This window comes from Chaetodon trifascialis, chromosome 14 (genome assembly GCF_039877785.1).
Source record: "Chaetodon trifascialis isolate fChaTrf1 chromosome 14, fChaTrf1.hap1, whole genome shotgun sequence".
Lineage (NCBI taxonomy): Eukaryota > Metazoa > Chordata > Actinopteri > Chaetodontiformes > Chaetodontidae > Chaetodon > Chaetodon trifascialis.
This window is the reverse complement of record NC_092069.1, coordinates 15,372,628-15,394,997: the sequence shown is the minus strand read 5'-3', so window position 1 is coordinate 15,394,997 and position 22,370 is coordinate 15,372,628. Positions and strand designations below refer to the sequence as shown.

The window sequence follows — 22,370 nt, the reverse complement described above, 5'->3', positions numbered from 1 at the left end:
GGCCAAATTCAGACGTTTCTCAGAGTCTCGCAGACCCGCAGGTGGCCTGATCTCAAGTTGCCGTGGCAACCTCTGAGCCTGAGTGCCTCTCCCACACACACACATATGTGGCTTTAGCTGCAGCTGTGCAGCTCAGTCAAATGATCAATTGTCCATTAAGCTCTATAGTGACATGCTAACCAGCCACAGCCAAGCTACCTACTGGTGAGTTATATGTGTTAGTGATGTAATGAGTGATGTTGGCCTGTTAGCGTTAGCCACAATGCTAACATGCTAATGCTAACATGAGGTCCTATGAACTTGTTGGTGCCTGGAGGTATACCTGTTGATGTCGGGTTGGTGTGCTAACATGCTAATGTTAGCATGCTAATGCTAATATGCTAACATACGTTAAAATGAATGTTCATTGCCTCCTAATCATGGTTCAGAGGTTTTTAATGTGTTATTTGACATGCTAATGTCAGCTTCGCGATGTGTTTTTAGTACTGGACACTGACCTCTGTCAGCAACACGGCCCGGCGTTTGGCACACGGCCCGGCGTTTGCGCACTGTATCACTCTCCAAATTTCCCGCCGAGGGGAATTTGTCTAGTTCATTAATATTCTGCTGTTCGGTCCGGATGTGGACCGAGGTCTGGACTTTGAGAAACCTGCTGCAGAGTAATGAAGGACCAGCTGTTATTGCTGTGGTGGAAAGATGCTTTCTTTATATCAGCTATTGGCACACCTCTTTCGATTTAAAAAAATGAAAAAGTAAATCTTCCATCCTATTTACACAATAATATATGACACGTAGGATGCCCACAATATTAAACCAGACTGTGTGGAAAGAGAAATTTAGTCTTACCATTGCCCTGAAGAGCTGCCAGTCACCGAAATTCATCTCCATCTCCTTCTTCAGCTCGTCCAGGTTGCACTGAGACAGCACTCGACCATTTATATTTGCCTGCAATGGAAAGAGAGGAGACTGACCAGCTAGTTGGCTCATTGATGGACGTTATTAACACATGCAAAGTTGCATCAGGCCAAAAAGCAACACAATCACATGGGGAAAAGAAGCTACACGGAGAGTATGAAAAGAAAACATTCAGTTAGACCACATGGAACAAATTCTGAATGTCACTGTCAGACGCACCGTCTTGATGGTGGAGGTGTACTGAGGCAGCATGTTGGGGTCGATTCCATCTATCAGTTTGACACGCTCACACACTGCATCTGTGGTCATAGAGCTGAGCAGGACTGTAGGCGAGACCTACACACACACACACACACACACACACACACACACACGCACACACACACAATTAGAATATAAACAGCATATTCTGGATTTTTTTGTGAGTTAAGGTTACCAGGACAAACTCACTCTCTGTTAGACCAACTCATCACTCCTAACACATTGATTAGGGCAAAACGAGCAACAATTCCTGGCACAGGGACATGCAGGCTTGTTACTGTGAGGCACACAGAGGTGCAAAACTGCAATCCCACACAGTAATTCTCTCTATCAGTCACACAGTGTAAGTGTAAAAGTAAACAAAGCTGCCAACATATCCAAATACGCTGTTACCTGCTCTTATTCTTTTTCTGGGTGTATATACAAGCACATAAAGTGTGCTGACAACACTTAAGGGATGGAGTCTGTAAGCCTGCGAGTCGCTGTTGAGCTGAGCCACACTGAAGTGGTGGTCGCCAAGCAGCTCCGAGGCCTGATGTGACTAATACCAGTGGCCCGTTGATGCTGTGTAAGGCCTCACACACACAGCCAACATGCCACCCGCTGGCGCACAAACCAAACAACCCTCCCCCTCCCATTCTGCTTCTGCTTGTCTTTATGAACCCTCACTCTTGTTCCTTCCCTCCCTTCCTTCCTTCCTCTCACATTCCTTTGCTCTAAGCCTCCTGCACTGACCTCCTACTCTCTATTCCATCACTCCATTTCTCTCTCTCCTCCATCTCTTCCTCCCACTCCCTCGCCATCTCTGCTCTCTCTCTCTCTCTCTCTCAGGCTATTAACACCATTAAGACGTGGCTTCAGACTAAGCCCCCTGGCTTTGTTTCTGGTTTCGAGGGACAGAAGAGCAGAGCTTAGTCGGACTGTGAGTGGTTGTTAAACAAAAAAACAAGCAGCTCAACACAATACAGCACACAATAGTAGGTGCCAACTTCCTGTAGTGGTGGGCAAGAGGATGAAGACCGACACTCAGGGAATTTAAGCTACTGTTCATGTCCACACAGCTGAGGGTTTACTCTAGAATGAAACTATATTAGTGAATCTACAGAACTACTACAAGACGTGAAGTTTTGTATTTATTTCTAAGTGATGAGTCTCTAACATCTCTGTCAACAGCATGCTTGGTAGTATTGTACCAGTGTGTTAGAAATGAGGTATGTGGGAAGATGGAAGAAAGGGTTGGATGCGAAGGTGAAAGTAGCGATGAAACCAAAGGTGTACCTGCTTGAATTTGTAAGGCAGCGACTTTAAATGCTTGATAAAGGAGACAAAAAGAAGCAGACGGACAAATAGTCAGACAAAAATACACACAGAGACATGTAGGATAATGAAGCCGGGACTGTACCTGTGAAAAAAAGGAGGGCGGACAGACAAGTGGAAAGACACTAGACACGCATGTTGAACTTATCATCGGGGACAGGAGAGACACTGACAACAGAGCAGACTGACATTTATCTGTCTTGCAGCAGGGGAGGACACGGCTCTTTTACAGCAGCCCCACGTCAAACTGAAGAAGAGGCTTCTGGAAGCAGAATTATTGCACAAGGAGATTTTGTTTTCGCTGGAGTCAGCAGGCTTTTACAGCCATAATCTTTTCAGACGAGACAGAGACAGAGACAGAGACACAGACGCGTTAAGAGAATGAGACATCTTTCACTCCACGCGGAAAAAGCAGAAGTTCCAATACAGGGAGGGCCTCGAATACGACTCCTCGATTCAGAGTGCAAAGCGTGTATTCTAAGAACGTGCGAAAGCGTGAATGTCTGCGTGTGTTTGTGTGAACCCTCCCTGTGTGTGTGTGTGTGTGTGTGTGTGTGTGTGTGTGTGTGTGTGTGTGTGTGTGTGTGTGTGTGTGTGTGATAAGACTGTAATTACAGCTGGGCTGAGCTCAGGGCTGGGCAGAAGGATGGGGAAGAGGAAACAGAGCTCTGTGAGGGAGGAAGCGTCTTGGTAAGGAGATAAGCTCTACCAGCGCTGGGCTCATTGTCAGCGTGTGTGTGCGTGTGTGTGTGTTGCCAGCCCCAACAGTTGCTCTGATGATAATCCCGGCAGCCCGAGGAATCCATACTTACACTTATATCAGCTAAGCAATTACACTGGGCTAGGCCCGCTTACATATCCAAAAGACTCGCACAAATGAGCGAGCGTGCGCACACATCCGCATTCACAGATTTGCAGAAATACAGGCACATGTGAACACTACACAAAGAGATCAAGTGTGAACCAGAAAGGGATAAGATGGGCTAATGTGCGTAGAAAAGTCAGAATGGGATGACACTGTGAAAATTTATACTTGGGAGGAAAGGAAACAAAAGCGGAAGGGAAGATATGAGGAACAAAAGAGGGGGTAAAAATGCAAAAAAGCAATGAAAGTTTAAAGAAAAGGAGGAAGATGGAAGCGAAAATTTAAAGACAGATAGAGAAGGGAACATTACGTAGTGATCTATATTCAAATCTTTCATTCAGCTCCTTTAAATGCTTGCTGGCAGAGCCCTGATAAGTGGCTTTGTGGAGCAGAAATCTCCTGAGTAGTGTTATCTTCAAATTGTTCTAAATAGTGGCTGCTTTCTCGAAAAAAAAAAAATGTGTGAATATCTTCACTTCTTGTCAATGCAACTCCATGCAATCCTGAAGTGACAACACTCTTATGTCCATTTATAAGAGAATGGGAACTGCTACTGCGCCAAAGGCAGAGTTAATGTCATTCAGCATGCTATATTTACATATGCTGAAGTTTGTGTCAAAATACACCTCTCTTGATGGTTAGCGGTCACACAGGATGCAGCTTAAGTATTTATTGTCAGCATTCTGCAGCGAGTCTATATTTATACTTGCGCCTCTTACAGCAACAAAATGAATAGTCTGTCAGACATATAAGCGTGCATTTTATACATGCAACACGTGAGGCGACAAAGAGGTTTAAGCATCAGGTCAACACGCAGATAATGAAGGACTAGGTGCATATTTGTATACACGCAGGGCTAGACAGGTGTAACTACGTGTTACCATAGCAGGTTCAGAGGGACAGGAGGGCAGGCCTTCTCTGGTATCCTCTGCAATAACATCCTGATATGGGCACAGAATGGAGACAAGGATTGTATGGCAAGAGATGAAAGCTGAGTTCATTATCACTCAGTTCGTGGAAAAACCTCTCACTGATTTACTCTGGGTTTGGGCTCGCAAACTGAGAACCACCAGCTTCAGGAGCTGGGCAGATGTTGGGGCACAGGGACAGTGAAAAGAGGGGGATGTTCAATTAATAAGGAGGTAAAATGTAAAAGGTAAAACATATGACATCACACTGAGGAAAGGGAGACAAGGGGGAAGGAGGAGAGAGGTACGCCAGAGAAGAGGAAGTGCTAAGAAAAGAAAAGAGGTCACACTTTGTGGTATGTTCATGCAGTTGGTCGACACAATGGTACTGACAGCCTATTAAACAGTGAGTGATATAACAGCATTATATCCTGAGCCTTTGTAAGTGTAATTATATTCAGTTAACACAAAATAAAAATGGATCCCTTCACTGGTTTAGTTCAGAAACAACAAAAAAATAGCACTTATATTTTGAATAGTAAAACAAAGAGAGCAACACCGTTTCAACATTAAATCATTTCAAGCACACGAACAATGCTGAATTATATAGATATATATTATAGATATAAATACTACTACAGCTTGCATATCTGCAGCTGTAAAGGTCTAGTCCTCATGAATCTAGCACTGCTTCTTTACTTACAAGTCCACTGGCGTTGTCCTTAAGTTGACCGGGTGGTTTAATCGAGGGACGCGAGGATGTGGGGACATGGTGGGAGTAATGCCGTGGCAGGTGATACACATGATGGGGGAAATAAGGCTATGAGGGTAAAAGAAAAGAATGCACAGAAGAGGACGGGAGGGAAGAGGAGGAGGTGAAAATAAAATGAAAATCGTATGAGGGAGGTCAGGCACACAAAAGGGTCTTTAAAACAGTGTGGTTGTTTGTGGCTGTGGAGGATCAGTGAGGTTCACTCAGGTGGCAGGAACTGCTCCTTCTGTTAGACAGTTTTCTACTGATTATCTAAACATTTAGTCCCTTTCCTGTCTCACCCGGTTGTAGAAGGGGTGCTGGGGGCCCGTCATCCCGCTGAAGTAGGCACTGTGGGGCTGAGGAGGGATGTGTCCGGCGAAGGAGCCTGTCGGGGAGCAGGCGGAAGAGTGCTGGCTGTAACCTGACTGAGGACGGGGCACTGAGTCCTGCAGGGGCAGCGTGGGATAGGTCACCCCTCCAAAGTGCATCTGCTCCCTGGCCGCACGCACATCTAAGAGAGGAGAGAGCCGGGGGAAGAAAGAACAAGAGGGAGAGAGAGGAGAAGGAAGTTTTTATCTGCGTTGCCGATGATCACGTCTTGGCTATGACTATAAAGACCCTTCAGATCCACCCACGCATCAATAATTTAGCTTTATTTCATCATCTCAAGAGAGTTTAGACAGTTGTGAATCCACAGAGAAAAATCCATATCAAACAATCAATGCACATAAAGGAAATTCCTTGGTTCTCAAAGCGCTGTAGGGAATACAAGAAGTCCCTGTCCAAAATAGAAGACGGATAACTAAATGCTGCAGAGAAAACTGGCGCAGATGTTACAATTACCATGATCTTCAACTGTGAATTCCATTCTCACTTTGATTTCTATTACTCCGTTTGCTCACAAACCAGCAGGCGTGCTGATATTCTGCCTTTTCCAAATGATATGCCAGCCACGTGATGACTCTGGCACATGGCCCCTTGCTGTCCCTGACAAATAAATTCACCCATGTAAACAAACAAAGCAGACCATGTGAACTATCAGCATAAGTACTTTGCCACAATTTTTTTTTCACATAAATCAATCAGACCTCGAGAGGAGTCTAGTCGGAGCGGAGGAGGGAGCTTTGGTAAAACCTCTCAAATTAAAGTTAAATAAGCCCGGAGACAGAACAGAGTGGCTCTGTGTGGCTGGCAAGAAAGTACAAACCAGAAACAGAAGCAGGCACCAGAATGTCTCCTGGTTATACAAGTGGCTGCTGAATGACACGCTGAGTGAGACCCAATCCAGCCTGCGAACACAATGGGGGCCTTATGATGTGAGTCAGGCTCATGGGCGGGTATCACTGACAGCACTGCCCACTGGCTGGCCACAGGACACTGGGCACCAAGTACCGACTGGCCGCGGAGGGAGTGGAGGGAGCGGGATGACTGGGTAGGAGCATTGGTCACCTTCCGCTCCCTGGGGACACGTGTGGAGGTGAAAACACCCACACACTATTGAGCACACACACACACGCACAAATAAACACCATGGATATATATACACACCTACACACTTTTAGGACAGGAGTCCTGTACTTACAGACTGGACGTCTGCTCGTGGAGCTTGGTCAGCTGCGCCCTCCATGACTCAACCCTGGCTCAATGGAACAGACTTTGTGTGTGTGAGTTTTCTGTGGTCTCATAACACTATGATGCAGCAGCTTCACACCAGGCGTCATTGACACTCCTGTATAGGCTGAATGGACACTGACGCACAGTAGCAAAAGTACAGCGCCGCTCTGGCTTACAGTTTAATACTGATGCACTATTACGTCACTGGAGCTACAAACTGTGAAATTTGGTGCAGCACTGGAGGCAGATTGGTGATAGCGAGTGAAAATATTGTCCTGATCCCACAGTGCTGCAGTAGAAACCTGCTCGACATTTGATTGTTTGGAAATGAGAAGCAAAGCTGTGGGTTTCTGAGAGCCCCTGCAGTGGGCGATTTTAGAGCAGACCCTGCTGTAATGTTATGAGTAATGTCACTGCCAAATGAGCTGGCGATGAATTCAAAACATCACGTAGAGGACAGCTCCATGTTTCTCCGTGCTATTGTATACCAAACCCTTTTATGTACCTTAGACAAAACTGTACAATTAACCTCTTTCTCTCGCACGCACACACACACACACAGACACATACATGCGCTCACTCTGTAATATGATGAAGTGTGAGAACAATGTCATCTTGAGCTAATCTGAAGAAACTGGTGGAAAAAATTGTTTTTGCTCAACTGTGTTGTTTGATGACACAAAGTCCCTGTTTACGCTTGGTTTTAAAATGCTTTTCAGTGATCCTAACACAAGTGGACGGATGAAACCACGGTTCATACCTGTGTCTACAGCATTCATACAGCTTTGTAAGAGTGTAATTCAAATATTTTCAAGGACTTTCAAGCTACCTAAATACAAAAACTTCCTGACTCTTGAAGCCTCTATCATCACACCTAAACTGTCACTATAAATACAAGTGTGAAAGTTAAATTTACAGAATTCCTCTATACCCACAGCAATCAATGTATATTGTCGCTTTGTGTATTTTACCAGCTGCTCTGTATGTTTTGATCCCGATTATTTAGTGCAGGCTTATTTCAATGCCAGGAGACAACAAAGAAACATGGCGATGGGATCGCTTCATTTCAAATATGAAAAGCTTTCAATTCTAGCATATTCCTAACCTTGAAAAGATAATGATTAAAACTAAGTATTTTCCAAACTTTCAACACTCTGTCTGAACCCTGTGTCTATCATGTGCCTCCAAAGAGTCCAACTGACTACATCTGTTCAGATTTTGTTACTGCCTACGTCTCATCCGCTAGAAGGTCAAAGGGCCCCTTGTACAGTTACCACATCACTGGATACGATAGGAGTTGTCTAGTTTTCTGAATCTTCTGCCTAAATAGAGATTAGGCATCAGGTTTCACTTGCACTTGTACATCAGTGCGCCTCTCCATTTGTTCAAGCGTTGGCGTACTGTCACCAAAACAAGGTTTGTGGTCAAATGCGGTTCGAGTGTTCGGATCCACTTGTTATCTGAGCATGCAAGATGTACTCTAAAACCAAGTGTAAACATGGTCAAAGTAACACTGTGTCAAGGTACCAGTTCATATCTATTTTCACTGTATGGAAAGATTTTTGAATAAGTGGGACCTTACCAATTTCTAAATAAATCAATCAGATTTTACATTAACAGTAAAGCTAAAAGTAAATAAAAATGTCTATAACTACATGCGAATGTCAGCCAAACATATTGTATACATGCTTACACACTGATGATAGGTCAGTGAGTTCAATGAGTATAGAAATGTTGTGAATCATTTGCTGTGGCCGACTTATTTGTTGTTTCTGCAGCTTTAAACCACATCTTGCTGTTGTCATGAACATGGTTTGGTTTCTGTTTTGTTGTCCTGATAAAAACTAAACCATATCCATGACAACTGAGCAAATCCATTCATTGAAGGAGGCCATGAGATGTAGTTGAAAGCTTCAGAAAAAAATAGACCTTTTGTTGGGATTTTCTTTGTCAAAGTGCTGTTTCTAAGGTCACGAGGGCACCATTTCCAATATGCTGTGGTCTTTATAGTCATCAGATCTCAAGCCAATGAAACACCTACAGGAAATTTTGACGTGTCAGACAGCAATAGCCAACCCCATCAAAGCACCAAATGAGGGAATATCTTTTTGAAGAATGTTAATCCCTGCATCAGAGTCCTGGAGTCATGTCAAATCTACACCAAGGTGCACTGAGGCTGGCCCGACACCTTACTAAGACATTTTATGCTGGTTTCTCCTTTGATTTGTTCACCCATGTGTACAAATACTGAGCGTGTATGGACCTGCTATGATCTCCCTGAGCTTGGGGTCCAGGTTGACGGTGCAGGGCAGGAACATCTCCACATCTCTGGCTGTGAGAACGGGGGTCCTAGAGGAGAGGAAGACCTCAAAGCTGCGGACGTCTCCGTCGATCTCCAGCAGCGGCTCCACATCCTTAGTGGTGGGGATGTTCTTAGAGAGTCTTCAGAGGAAAAGGAAAGAGAAAAGCGTTTTGTTTTTTTGTTTTTTTGCAGGAGTTGAGTAGTGGTAGTTTGCTAAATGCACTCAACATACTGATTATTTAAAAGTATTAATGATTTGGAGAACAGGACTACTTGGTTGTTGGATCTTCAAATTCTGTGCAAATTGGAAATAAAAGGAAACCGGTTCTATGTCTACAACTATTTATAGTGGAAAACCAAATGCGTTTTTTGCAATATGTTTTACTGGCATATGAAAAAATGTCATCTTGTCAGTTTAGACTAAATTCTGACTGCTAGCTTCATTGTATAAAACACAAAGCGTTACCTTCTGATGAAAAAAGAACAGAGGAAATAGCAAGCAGTACTGTTAAGATTGAAGAGATATGCAACGGTCATCATCATCATGAGAGCAGAGAGATAACTGGATTTAGAGAAGGCAAGATAGTGAAAGGGGGGATGTTTGAGGACAGATAGAGTGAGGGACGTTATCTTTTCTCAGCAGAGGAGGAAACCTGAGAAGATGACAATCTGAGTAATTTAGCAAGCAGCAGACGGAAGCGCGTCATGATGCACAACTACAGTTAACATGATGTTTGTTATCACAGACTCTAAGTAAACACCATGCTCTGAGATTGTTCCATCTCTGTGTGATATAGTTTTTCCTGTATATACTGCAGACAGCATTGCATTATATTAAGACCGTCACATTAAAACAGCACACACTGCGTTCAGTTCATCACAAAAAAAAGCTGCCACCATGTAATACTAACTAAAGCTTAAACCAGTGGTTTAGAAGTGTCAGCAGCATCTCTGACATGATGAATACTGAGCATAAATACTCAAGTGTTATGAGGTGTGGAAATCCAATTTCAGCTGCACAAGGTTAAAAAGACATATCAGTTTAATCAAGGGTAGTGTAACGTGGGAGAGGCTACAGGAAAAGCAAACACCAACAACCTAGAGCAATCAGTACATCTCGTTAATCCCATCATTCAGACACGAAAATATGAAACATGGAGTGACTTATGACACCGGCCATTCATCACCAGAATGTGCCGCTCTTATCAGATGAATGAGGAGACTCCGGCAGGGAGCAGACATTTTTCTCATCTCTGCCTCCATTTCTCATCAGATCCCTTCATCATTTTCTCAGTGGATGCTTTTCTCTCCCTGCATCCTTCACTCCCTTCCAGTTCAACCCCAACTCACCCTCCGCCCCGTGCATCAGCAACTCTGTGTACTGGTATGTTCTGCTGAGAACACGGGCTGATGAGCTGGGTTTTTCCCTGGGCCTGATCTGTTTTTGAGAGTGAATACAGGCTGCCCTTTCTGTGACTTGATTGGATGATTAGTGCCATTGCTGCAGCACGCTAGCTAAGTCAGGGTGAGGTCAGCATCTGGCGAGGATTCAACACAGCACCCTGTTAGCTAATAATCCAAACTATCAGACAACCTAATCGAGTTAACAAACTGGCCAATATGTCCACTGTCAGGCCAATCCAGCGAGGTTCTCATACCTCAGGGATGGGTAGACAAAAAACAGAAGACCTCAGAACAGTGGTAAGGACCCTTTAATCCAAAACCCAAGTCAATTCATATATATTAAAAAGCCAATCGGAAATTAAAAAAAAAACCCTTAGACAGCAATTACTCTTTTTCAGTGATAAAAGAAAGTCAAATAAAATAGCAGGTAAACACATAATTCCGAGTGGTCCCTGAACGCAACACAGATGTGGCAATTGATGTCACATCAACGCATCATGGTGACTGTCAAGAAAACAAATGTGGAGTGTTGTGCTTTCCAAAAGAAAGGGACAAATGATTAGGGTTAGACATGATAGAGACAGTGTTCTGCAGGCAAGTCCCAAAGTGTCAGTTAGGTGGCACAGTGGTAAAGTGGTAACGCTGTCGCCTCATAGCTAGAAGATCCCGGGTTCAATTCCCGCTGTGCTATGCCTTCGGTGCCTGCTTGAGGAAAGGGGCCTTTTCTGTGTAGAGAATGCATGTTCTCCCCGTGTTCACCTGGGGTATCCTCCTTAAAAAAAAAACAAAAAAACACTAAAAGTATGCAAGAAGATCACCACCTGACCAATGGTGACAAAAAGGAACTGGGTCCCCGGGTGCCGCTGTCGGCTGGCAGCCCACCGCTCCTGGTCTGCCGTGGAGGAAGGACTTGCCGGGATGGGTTAAAAGCGGAGAAAAGAATTTCACATAAGCATGGCATGTGCAGGTCCCCCCCCCCCCACCTTTAACTCTGCATGTTGTGCTGTTTGTGACTAATAAAGGGAGGTCTTAATCGTAATCTTAATCTTTGCCTCAAAGAATTAATAGAGAGAATGAATGACTAACCTAAGAGAAACTGACACTGACACTCAGTTTATGTTAAAGATTATGGTTGTACCTACAGTATGGTTAGATATGTGTATGATATGTCATGTTCTTACTGAGACAGATGTCTGATGTCTGAGTGATATGGACTATGATGAAGATAATGCTGAGTGAGGTGGGCATTACTGCCATGTGAATAACTGAATTGAAATGTCAATGCCTACTGTGTATGTATATATTTATATTTAAATGTACCTTTTGTTTTTTTTTCACTTTATTTTATTATTTTATTTTATTTTTATTTTTTATTCTGTTATTTATTTATTTATTTTTCTATTATGTTTTTTTTCTACGTAAATGTTGCTGCTGTCACTTGTTGGAAAGGCAATAAAAAAAGAGAATTACAAAAAAAAAAAAGAATTAACAGAGATGAAGGGAAAACCTATCGTGGAACTGCAGTGAACATTATAAAGTAGCTCTCAGACCTGAACCTCAAGCTGCAGCCAGCTTCTCAAGTCTCTGCTTTCAAATATGAACTCATTTAAAGCAACATTAAAACTGTAGCAAATGCAACTGGAAAGAGGAAACACTGAGCATTGTCCAACTCAAGAACAAAAGCCTGCTACGACATCTGAATATGCTGGTGAGAGCGAAAACTCCTTCAAGCACTTGATGAGAGGCTTCAGGACATAAAAAGTAAACAAAAGGAACTGAATATATCTGCTATGCCATTTAACGTGGAACCTGCTGGATATGCCAGACAACCTACAACATTAAATTACTGATTCCTTTCAAAACGGACTCTTGCAAAAGTTTCGTTCCACTCAAGACTGACTGACTCAAACCTGGAAAACCAGCTGTGAGTAGCATCATCGTCACCACTACCATCTGACATCAGACGCCTCGCCAAAGGGAAGCATTCTAGCTATCACCCCTGCCTTACAAGCACACTGCACTATGACTTACATCATTTCCATTCTAGGCTTTTAGCTGATATTCCTGTCCAGACTGCTTACAGGGAGTGAACAGGTAGGGGTCCAGTCTTCTGTTCAAGGACATTTTGACAGGACAGATGGCTGGTGATGGACACATCTGCTGTTACAGGGCTCAAACCTGTGACCTTGTGGTTACAGGATGTCTCTAACCAAATGTAAAATCCTGGCAAGAAATACAGGGATGGGAGTGTCATAGAGAGGCACTTTGACATGCTTAGAGTAAAAGTGAGTAACTCAAATGTGTAGATATTATTCATTTTAATACAGAGTTTGACTAGAAAGCTGGATTTTACTCAGGTACCAAACTCCCTTTATATTCCGTGATGTTTTTTAGATGGTGAAGGAGTGCAATCTTAAATCAATGAGACTAAATCTATATTTTTACATTCATACACCGCTTCCCAGCACTGTTTGGTCCTCCTGCAGGGATTCACGGCGCAGCATGCCAGGCCAGGTGGGTCACCCCAACCCTACTGTCCCCACCCGACTGCCAGTACACACACAGATAGGCTGAAAGGAGAGAGAATAGGCTGTGAGCAGAGAGGACACAGAGGCACAGCTGGGCTCCTTTGGACAAAGCCCCCTCAGTGTTCCTTCCATTAGAACCTTTAACAAGACCCAAAGGGTCAAGGAAGCTCCATTTTGGCACACAGACGAACCCTGCTCATGTGACCTCTGCTGGGGAGGATGAGTGAGACCTCTGAAGGCACAGATGTTACCTGCAGGTACACACACAAACACACACGCACACCTATAAACAGCACCAGTGATCGGCGCCAGTGCTGATTCAAACAGCAGCGTTGACAAAAACAACTGTGCAATGTCTACCACGTACACCTGGGCAGTGATGATGGAGAAATTCAAAGGCACAGATGAAGGGTGGAGTGTGTGTTTGTGCGCATGTGCAAATGCATGTACAGTAAGTGTGGGTGTTTGGTTCCTTTTCCCATGAACTGTATTAACCCATATGCAGACTGAGAGAAGCCTGTGCTTTTCCCCATTTCCAGCTGGCTTACTGCTGTTTATTTGTGGGTCTGTAGACACAGACCAACAGGAGCCAGTGACTCACACACACACACACACACACACACACATACACGCACGTACACGCGCACGCACGCACGCACGCACGCACGCACGCACACACACACACACACACACACACACACACACACACACACACAGTCTTTTTATAGGACCATCCAACATAACTCAATGGCTTGTACACACACTTTTGTTGTACTTTGCCAAAACTGAGAATAGACAATAACAATCAAACTCAAACTAAGAGAGCTGTAGTGATATTAGACACTTTTGGCTACTTAAGATTCTTTATTTCATATATTCAATTGTTATGGTTATTTATCACAGCCTTTGGAAAACTGAGACTAAGTACAAGAGCTAAGTACAAATACATCCTTCGTGTACATCATCCAACAACAACGGCATCCAAGAAGCTAGCTCCAACAGTACATAGTTTGCTGACATGCGTGTTTGCTCTGGCCTGCTGTCGTTCACTGCAAACATGCAGTAGCAGAAACAGCTGCATCTTCCAAAGACAACCAGGAGCTGTTGAGAACAAATCAAGGATATCCATCACTGAGTTACACCCAGACAGATGGAAAGAAAAAAGAAGAGGCAGAGGTCCGTTCCTTTCATTCCCAGCTGACTGCTCAGAGACAAAGTGAAGCCACACTTCATGACTGGCCTTGTAAGATCATTCGTAATGATCACAAGGCACCAATCAGCGAATGGCTGAAGGGAAATTATAGAAAAGCAAAAAGGAAGGCAGGAATCAGAACTGTTACACAGCAAACAGTGCCTACTAAATTACAACAGCGGTTTGTCAATGAGGTCTAACCACTTCAAATGACATCCTTTGAAGTTAACTAATGATAAGTTGTTGGCCTTGGCATTAAGCAATTGACACAAATCACTTCAGAATTAGTCATCCACACAGCGAACAGACGAGACAGACAAAATGAACAAAGCCATTCTTATCAGCAATCAGTTGCCAAATGACAAGATGGATGCTCGGGTTGGAGTGCCAAGGAAACCGGCGTGCTACTTTCAAGCAGACCGAGGATGAGTGAAATAAAGGCCGTCAGGCATCCCGGCAGCCGTCCCAGCACAATGGGTCCATTGACAGGACCCAGCTTATAGCAGCAGCAATACAGGCACTTAGGCCCAACCACTCTCTGTGTGGCATGGCCACTGGGAGCTTTCTGAGCTTATCCAAATGCTAATAGGTCCCAAAGCTGACTGGAGCATAGCCTTTCTTCTCCACTCAACCTCCCACACGCTGCAGCTGACGGGAATGAGCAGAATTCAGCTCTCTATCCCATCCGTCCGCTATCTGGGCACTGAAAGTATGAATGTGCCACTTGACTTTGCTTTACAGCTGCCCTCTGTGCTTACAGATGACATGCGCATGCACACCACAAAGATGTGGTCGTGCTGCCAAACATTTCCATAAAGGGGCCCAAAGACAGAGGGAGATGCCTGCAGAACAGACAAACGCCTGTGCGCATTGTGTTTGAGAAGCTCAAGCGTTTCAGCGTCAGACACTGTGAACCAGTACAACAGTGTGTGGGTGAAGAAGTTAACCAGGCCCGAGTCCGCCGCATTCCTCTCTTGGTCAGAGTCATGTCAGAGTCGCTGGCACAGTGTCTGCCAAGCGTGTGGATGAACCCAGTGAGGCCCTCTCTGGGAAAACAGTGGACAGGCGGACAGACCAGCAAGCTGGCGCGTGGACTCACAGCATCAATGCTGAGAGAGGTTATTGTTACAGTGGGAGCTGCCAAAGCCTCCACCACCCCAAAGGCAGAGGGGGAGAGCAAAAACATGTTTTCACTTTAAATGACGCCATGTTCTTTGTCTCCTTAAAATCCAGACTTATTTCCTTGATTTGAATCAAATGCTTCATGTAATGTGGACACCCTCTGTCTCTGCCCTCTTCTCCGTCTCCAACTTTCTCCCTTTCTTGCTTCCTTGTCTTGGCAGTGCCAACTGACAACTTGTGGCAGCGTCTGCTTTCCATATACATTCGTGGCAAAGTTTAGTCCAATAATTGAAACTCTCTTGTACTAAGCTGGACCTGTGCATCCCAAAGCAAACCACAGAGACAAGCAGGCTAATGGGAAACACACCAGGCTGATAAAAACCGAGCTGCTTCGGAGCGAACGGCCTCCCTTTGAGACGGGCTCAGGACTTCCAGTGGTTCCCTGAAATGTTGATTAAACTCATGTGTAGCGCTGAAATGGAGCCTCCTTGTTCCAGACCCCAAAAACCTTAACTGAACCCTCCAGTCCAAGTAACTAAGGGCTCATTCTTGACAAACAGTAAAACACTAAACCTCAGTTTGGTGATTTATGCTCCAGAGGCGAGTTTGGAGCATCCTAGGGCCATGGCAGAGTTCGTTCATTGTGACACTAATTGCACCACTGAGTTCATATCAGCGCATGTGGTTGTTTGATAGCTGTAATGGCCAAGTGATAGGTCTTACGATGCCGAATTAAGCAGAGTGGACGACTAAAGTGAAGACAAATGTGCTCCTCTCCAGCAGATAATGCATCTGGAATAAGTCTGTTATGGAGCTGAAATCCATACAGTGAGTGATGAATGTGACAAATAACGATGGGGATTCTCAGGCTGAACCAGTAATCCTCCGGTTAATTTCACAGAGTGGGATGTGTGCATCGCAAATAAGATGAGAGGGGGACAGGAGAATGTCAATTAGTGCATGAGCATGGGAGAGAAAGAGCTAGACAAAGAGAGCACGCTGTATCGAAAAAGAGATTTTTACAAAAGCTTCCCGACTCTAATTTGAGTCAGAGGCGGCGACGAAAAGCCACTCTCGATTATTGAGAATCTTTCTTAGAACCTGAAGCGCTGATGACTAAATCCTGGCGATATACAGTGGCTATGTAGCATGAGCAACTTAAAAGCTGCTTTGAGCACAAAGATGGGGAAGAAAAGGACACTTGTGATCCCTTCCAGTATAGTTGGCTGGATAGGTTCAATCTTCCGCTCCCTCTCTCTGGGCTTGCTTGCCTGCCTGGTCGTTCTTTGCCATTTCAGTGCAGTTTCTACAAACATGCATACACCCTAAAAGGACCTGACCTCCATTGACTTTTGAAGGACCTGCATGTTAACATCAGTTAAGGGCTGGGTGTGTGTGTGTGTGTGTGTGTGTGTGTGTGTGTGTGTGTGTGTATGTGTGTGTAACTATCAAGTGTGGCCGTGGCTCCTGCGGCGGCTGAGTGGCAAGTCTTGTTGTCCACTTAAAGGGCAGTGCTGAACCCCATGCAATCCTGTGCTGCTATTTATAAGCAGCCCCTCCACTTTCCAGCAGTTTCAGCACAAAGAGAGAGCAGAGTGGGAGAAAGATCAGCAATAACGTTCAACGCCACAGAGCATCAGGCCGATGTCTACTTCTCAGCCCTCCGCTCGTTACTTCTACCTAAGTGTTACTTTTAAATGTTAATAATCCAACCTTGTTGTCACTGATGGACGACTCTAGGACTTAAGAGCAGAGGCTGGGCAGAGGTCTAGTAAAGGCTTTTATTGTGTTTGAAATGATTCTTTATGTTTTGTACAAAAAAGGAGCAGAGCAGTTCTCTTGTTTCAGACCAATTAGACTAATCCCTCAACCTCGGCTTACAGGCAGAAATGAAAAGGGCTTTAAGGATTTTCTAACAAAGAATGCTGCATGACGTTCTTTCCGTCCACACATTGTAGCCTCCACACACGCATACACAATCAAGGAAAATCACCTTGCGCGTGCACACACACACAAACACACACACCTCCTGTATCACCTGTGCACACTGGCTGCAGCTGCTGCTATGGTCTTTTTGGTTGTTGTTGGTTTTTTTTTGTTTTTTTTAAACATTTTGAACAGCTCAGCGGGGGTTGAGTGGTGGTGGAGCTGGCTGTGGCTGATTCATCACTGAGTCACCACCGCCAAACACCTGAGGGATGAAGGAACGACAACGCAGGCCCAGCCAACACACACACACACACACACACACACACATACGTTCAAATGGAATCAGCAGAGGACCAGTTTCACGGTATAAACAGCCATGTGGGACACAGGGGACATGTGCATGAATCTATGTGTGTGTCCACCGTCTGGACTATCTCTCTTGGAGCAGCAGCATCACCTGAGGCTTTGAATACACCTGAGACACACCAACGGCAAACTCGGCTCGCAGTAATCCTGCTGGTATCTGCTCTGATGTGCTACAGTATTAACACACTTGGATTCCTTTACCTCGTTTTACCTCCTCAGACTGAACTCTATTCTTCTCTCTCTCCTTTAATGCCCTCTCTTATCTAATACCGACCAACTCTCCTTTCTCCATCTTTATCTCCATCGCCTACCATACTTTCTTCCATACTTTCTTTTTTGCCTCTGTCTTTATCTGTTCGTCAGTCAGGTGGTCTGTCAGCACACTGGTGTGAAGAATCAATGCCAGTGTCCTATCAGCGATGGAGCCAGAAGTCTATTGAGACATAGGTGGCTTCACACCAGCCTTTACAAATTCACACACGTCTTCAGGCCTCTTGGCAAAGGGCAGTGCAATGAGCGATGGCATTACCAGTTTTACTCCGTCTTTCACTGAAATACCTCCTGGAGGGATTGAGCACAGGGACAATGGGTTCCCTCAGAGGAGAGAGAGGGAAAAACCATTTTTGAGCATTTGCCGTGCATCTAGATAATAGAAAGTGTCACAAATGCGACAGGAATTCACATGAACAATAGGCAGTGTGGCAAAGAATAAAGACTTTTCATTTGAGGGCAGGAAAAGTTCAGAAGTATTAATCAAAAGAAAAAGAATAGGATCTTGCTATTTTTTGCAGCAAGATATTTAAGAGCTTATTAAAGGATTCCACATAAAGGGAATCACCCGCATGAGCTTTGGAACGGCACTTTTATCCCGGCACATAATTGCAACCAAATTACAATAATTGTGCCAATTAAAGTAATCCTGAATGAGAAGAGAGCGTCATCTTAATGTTTCAGTACTTGGGATAAGAGTCTCTCTAATTAAGACTGAATTGCCTGGCTACATATTCATTCAGGGTACGATTAGTGGAAAAAAAAAAAAAAGTTTTGAAGTGTCCGAGAAGTGCCTGGCTCTAGTCACGTCTCTGAGAGGGGGATTGTTTGGTGGATGAATGCAGGGTCAGGCCAACAAAGCAGACGGGGAGAGAGGATGAAGGGAAGAGAGGAAGAGTTGATTTTTAGCAAGCTGTCACATTAAAAGTAAAAGCAAAGAGTGCATCGAGATTTCTTTAACACACATATGTTGGCAAAGAATGACACTGAAACGAGCAGCATGTCTAAACACCACAATTTTACCTGACAACAGTTTCTCTGCTGTGTTCTGCTTCCTGCGCTGTGTGAATATGTGTGTGTGTGTGTGTGTGTGTGTGTGTGGGTGTGTGTGTGTGTGTTTGCGTGTGTGTGCATATGCGTGCTTGTTGAATGCAGCCTGCATCTCAGGGCCTGATTAATTACACTGATTCTCAGAGGAGTTGGGGGTGACATATGTTCTAGCACTGGTGTGAGGGCTAGGTGTGTGTGTGTGTGTGTGTGTGTGTGTGTGTGTGTGTGTGTGTGTGTGTGTGTGTGTGTGTGTGTGTGTGTGTGTGTTGCATTTGTTCCAGTTTTATGTGTGATCTGAGGTGCCTGCATGCATGTGTTCAAAGGTAAATGCTTGGAGTGGCATGTGTGCTTCTTTCAGTTGCATATATTTTACCCAATTTGTGTGTGTGTGTGTGTGTGTGTGTGTGTGTGTGTGTGTGTGTGTGTGTGTGTGTGTGTGTGTGTGTGTGTCTGTAAGTGTATGGCATGCTGTAGTTTGTGTGTATTTATGTGTGGGTGTGTGTAATGAACAGAGGATTCAGGTGCAGCGCCAGAAACACACTCCTGAGTGCGACGGGGGCATCCTGGCACAGACAGGGCACCAGATGTCAGAGCAGTGCAGGAACCTGCTCAGTGGACCAGTGACACTTTTTTTTTTTTAAATCTAGAGCTGAAAACAGGATCTGGGCGTCCAGGAATAAACTCTCTGCGGGCCCAACTGAACCTGCCCCCATACATCATTAGGTCCAAATATGTTAAGCCCTCAACCGAAACACAGAACTATTTTCAAACAAATCACTACAGCCAAAAAACTAAAAACTAATAATTAGGGACACTAACTGACACTGTTGCCTACAGACTGCATGGACAGTATGCAAAGGTGTCCAGAGACACAAGAGCTGACTGATCCCCTGATCTTACACTACTCACTTACACTTCAATACTAGTGTGCAATTGATTCTCAGAGCTTTCTCTGCAACAGTATGTTTTGCCTAACACGTCACCAGGGCAGCAACTGACAACTGATAACTTCAAATTGCTTCTTTTGTCCGATTAACATCCTGAAACCCAATGATGTTCAGTTTATAACCATCAGAAAACAATGAAAATCAGTATTTTGGTATTTCAATGGTATTTTGCTTGACATTGTTACTAGAACAAGTGACTTAAGGAGCCAGAGTGTAAGATTTATTGGCATCTAGAGGTGGGGTTGCAGAATGCATCCAACTGAATACCCCATTCAGTCATTTTCTAAAAGTTGATGGGGATCTAAATACAGAATAAAAATGGTAAAAGATGACTAAAACCATAGCAAAGGTCACGACGGCTATGTGTCCACCAGCGGTGTCCTTGAGCAACATCCAGAACCTGTACTTGCTAAGTCACTCGAAATCACTCAACTGAAGAGCTTCCACTAAATGTCTAAATGTAATGTAATGACTCTAAACAACATCAAGGAAAGAAAAAATACAAAAGCCCATTACCAGTCATTGGAAATGGCAGGGCTGCCTTAAAGCAATAACCATGAAGCAGGAAAGAGCTAGGTTAGCTGGAGTCATTAAGTCTCTAATGGCAGCTTAAACAAGGAACAACTGACTCCTGAGAAGACACGATACTGAGAAGGAAGAAATGGTGGCACTGAAAATGATAGTCACAAGGCTGCGGGCTCCAAATTCAATTTGCTTGTGATCAAAAAAACAGCTTTTGAAACACGGATTTAGGGTTGTTAATTTGACGGCTACAAATACGAGGGCCGGTCCAAAACACTTCTTGTTTTGTTTTCTGTTTCATTTGTGTCAGTGTGCTGGGGAGGCCATGACACTTCGCTTGGGGTGTAATGTGCTGTTTTCCCTGCAGAACTAGTGAGACAAACAATTTAGCTACACTTTGTGTGTACATGTGTGTGTCTGCGTGTAAGCTTGATTGAAAATCTCCTACAGACAGTGCCATCTTTGTTACACAGTTCTTTCCCCCTGCTACCTTGCATCAGTCTGGGCAGCCCCCTGTCTTACCGTTAATGATAGAAATCGCCGAGGTCATTAACCGATTACACATTCTCCATCAGATTAGGAGGGCTGTACTGGCCCACCCCCGCTACAGGAATTAGCGCTACACATTTTTCCTCACACCGTGTCCTACAATGATACTTCACTGCCCTTCATAGACACTTGTTATTGCCAGGCAAGTTGCTAAAAACAGCTATCAGCCATTTTGAAAGTGTGTGCGTGTCTGTGTGAGATATGAGGGAAGCTGGGTGTGTCTATTTTTTCTCTCTTTTCTAAGAGTTCAGGTACATGCCACAGAGTGTAGCTGTCAACTTTATCACTGAGGCACTCTGTACTTGTATAACATTTCCCCATTGTTTAGTATTGTACGGGTTAATTTTGCTTTAATTTAGAAAGCTAGGACATAAAGTCGAAACAGAGGCACTGAGCCAGATTTAAAGGACTAAGAAACAAATTTGTAAACATTTTTTTAACTGGAAATTGAGAACATCTTTCAAGACCTAACTTACTTGTATAGTTTATCTAGACTATGAGTTACAAAATCTAATATTTCTGTTGCTCTGTATACTATGGCCTTCTGAGCTGTTGCAAGCCCTACAAAGAGGAGAGGAGAGGAAGCGCATGCTGCCTTGTGACTGAGATGCAGGGCGACAGTTGACCTATAAGGGGCTGACTCACCCCCATGTTCACTTCACCACTAATATATTCACTTAGTAACGCTCTGGGGATGTGCAGTTCCGCTGTGTAAAAATGGTTGAACACAACAACTCATGTACAAGTATGCATGCTAACACACAAACAAAGCACACGCGTGAGGTCTGAGCCGCATTGGTCCTGCGGTGTCAGAACTAAACAAAAAAGATGCTAATTACAAGATGCAAGAAATGGTCAACTTGTCAAATTCATGCGTATGCACATACACTGATGCAAAGGGAGAAGTGCCAATTCATTTCTCAAACAGACAGACAGTCGGGGGAAGGGGGTCTGAGGTTTTGAGAGGCCAGTCAAGTGCCCATCCATCGCTAAGGGAAAAAGACAGAATAGCTCATCCAGAACAAAAAAGGGACCTAAAGAGCCTGAGATCATAAGAAAGAGGAAGAAAAGAGCAGAGCGACAGAAAAAGATACACAGACTGAGGCCTGAGCCTTATCAGCGGAAGATTAGTGCAAGAGATAAGGCCTCTAGGCAAGGCGTTGTGTTTAGCCTGTTTGAGGCTTCCTGTCATCATCATTAAGGCCGCTTCTCCGACGGCCACTGCGGAACAGAGCAGCCATTTGGAAAGACATCCAGGGAGGAGGAAGATAAGGAAAGACAGGACCATTGGTCAAAAACAAGATGATGGCTGTATTAAGTCTAACGAACAGCGTAAGGTTAATCCCATGGTGTGGAAAAGGCACTTCAATCCAGGCCTGTCGGTGGAGAAGCACTGCAGAATTTTATAGCTGTCCTAGCGTATAATTTTGTCTCCCAGTTTCTTTTTCCACATTAATTACTGTAGAAGTATGGACATTTCCTTTAGCGTGTCCACCCTACTTAAACACGGGTGTAGTGAAATGTTTTTTTGGCTAAAAGTCAGACATCATCATAT

The 22,370-nt window shown here is 44.3% G+C and overlaps 1 protein-coding gene across 4 annotated transcripts in view; it reads right to left on the bottom strand.

The window, feature by feature from the left end:
* Window positions 1–22,370, bottom strand: part of kidins220a (kinase D-interacting substrate 220a) — a 48,847-nt gene that overhangs the window by 5,298 nt on the left and 21,179 nt on the right. The window contains exons 24-29 of one of the 4 annotated variants that reach the window (XM_070979191.1): window positions 8,898–9,076; window positions 5,320–5,531; window positions 4,970–5,086; window positions 2,455–2,487; window positions 1,135–1,251; window positions 847–945 (exon numbers count right to left, since the gene is read on the bottom strand). In XM_070979191.1, coding sequence (XP_070835292.1) covers window positions 847–945; window positions 1,135–1,251; window positions 2,455–2,487; window positions 4,970–5,086; window positions 5,320–5,531; window positions 8,898–9,076 — 757 coding nt within the window. The remainder of the gene's footprint in view (window positions 1–846; window positions 946–1,134; window positions 1,252–2,454; window positions 2,488–4,969; window positions 5,087–5,319; window positions 5,532–8,897; window positions 9,077–22,370) is intronic. The other 3 variants (XM_070979192.1, XM_070979193.1, XM_070979194.1) reach the window with 3 other exon arrangements.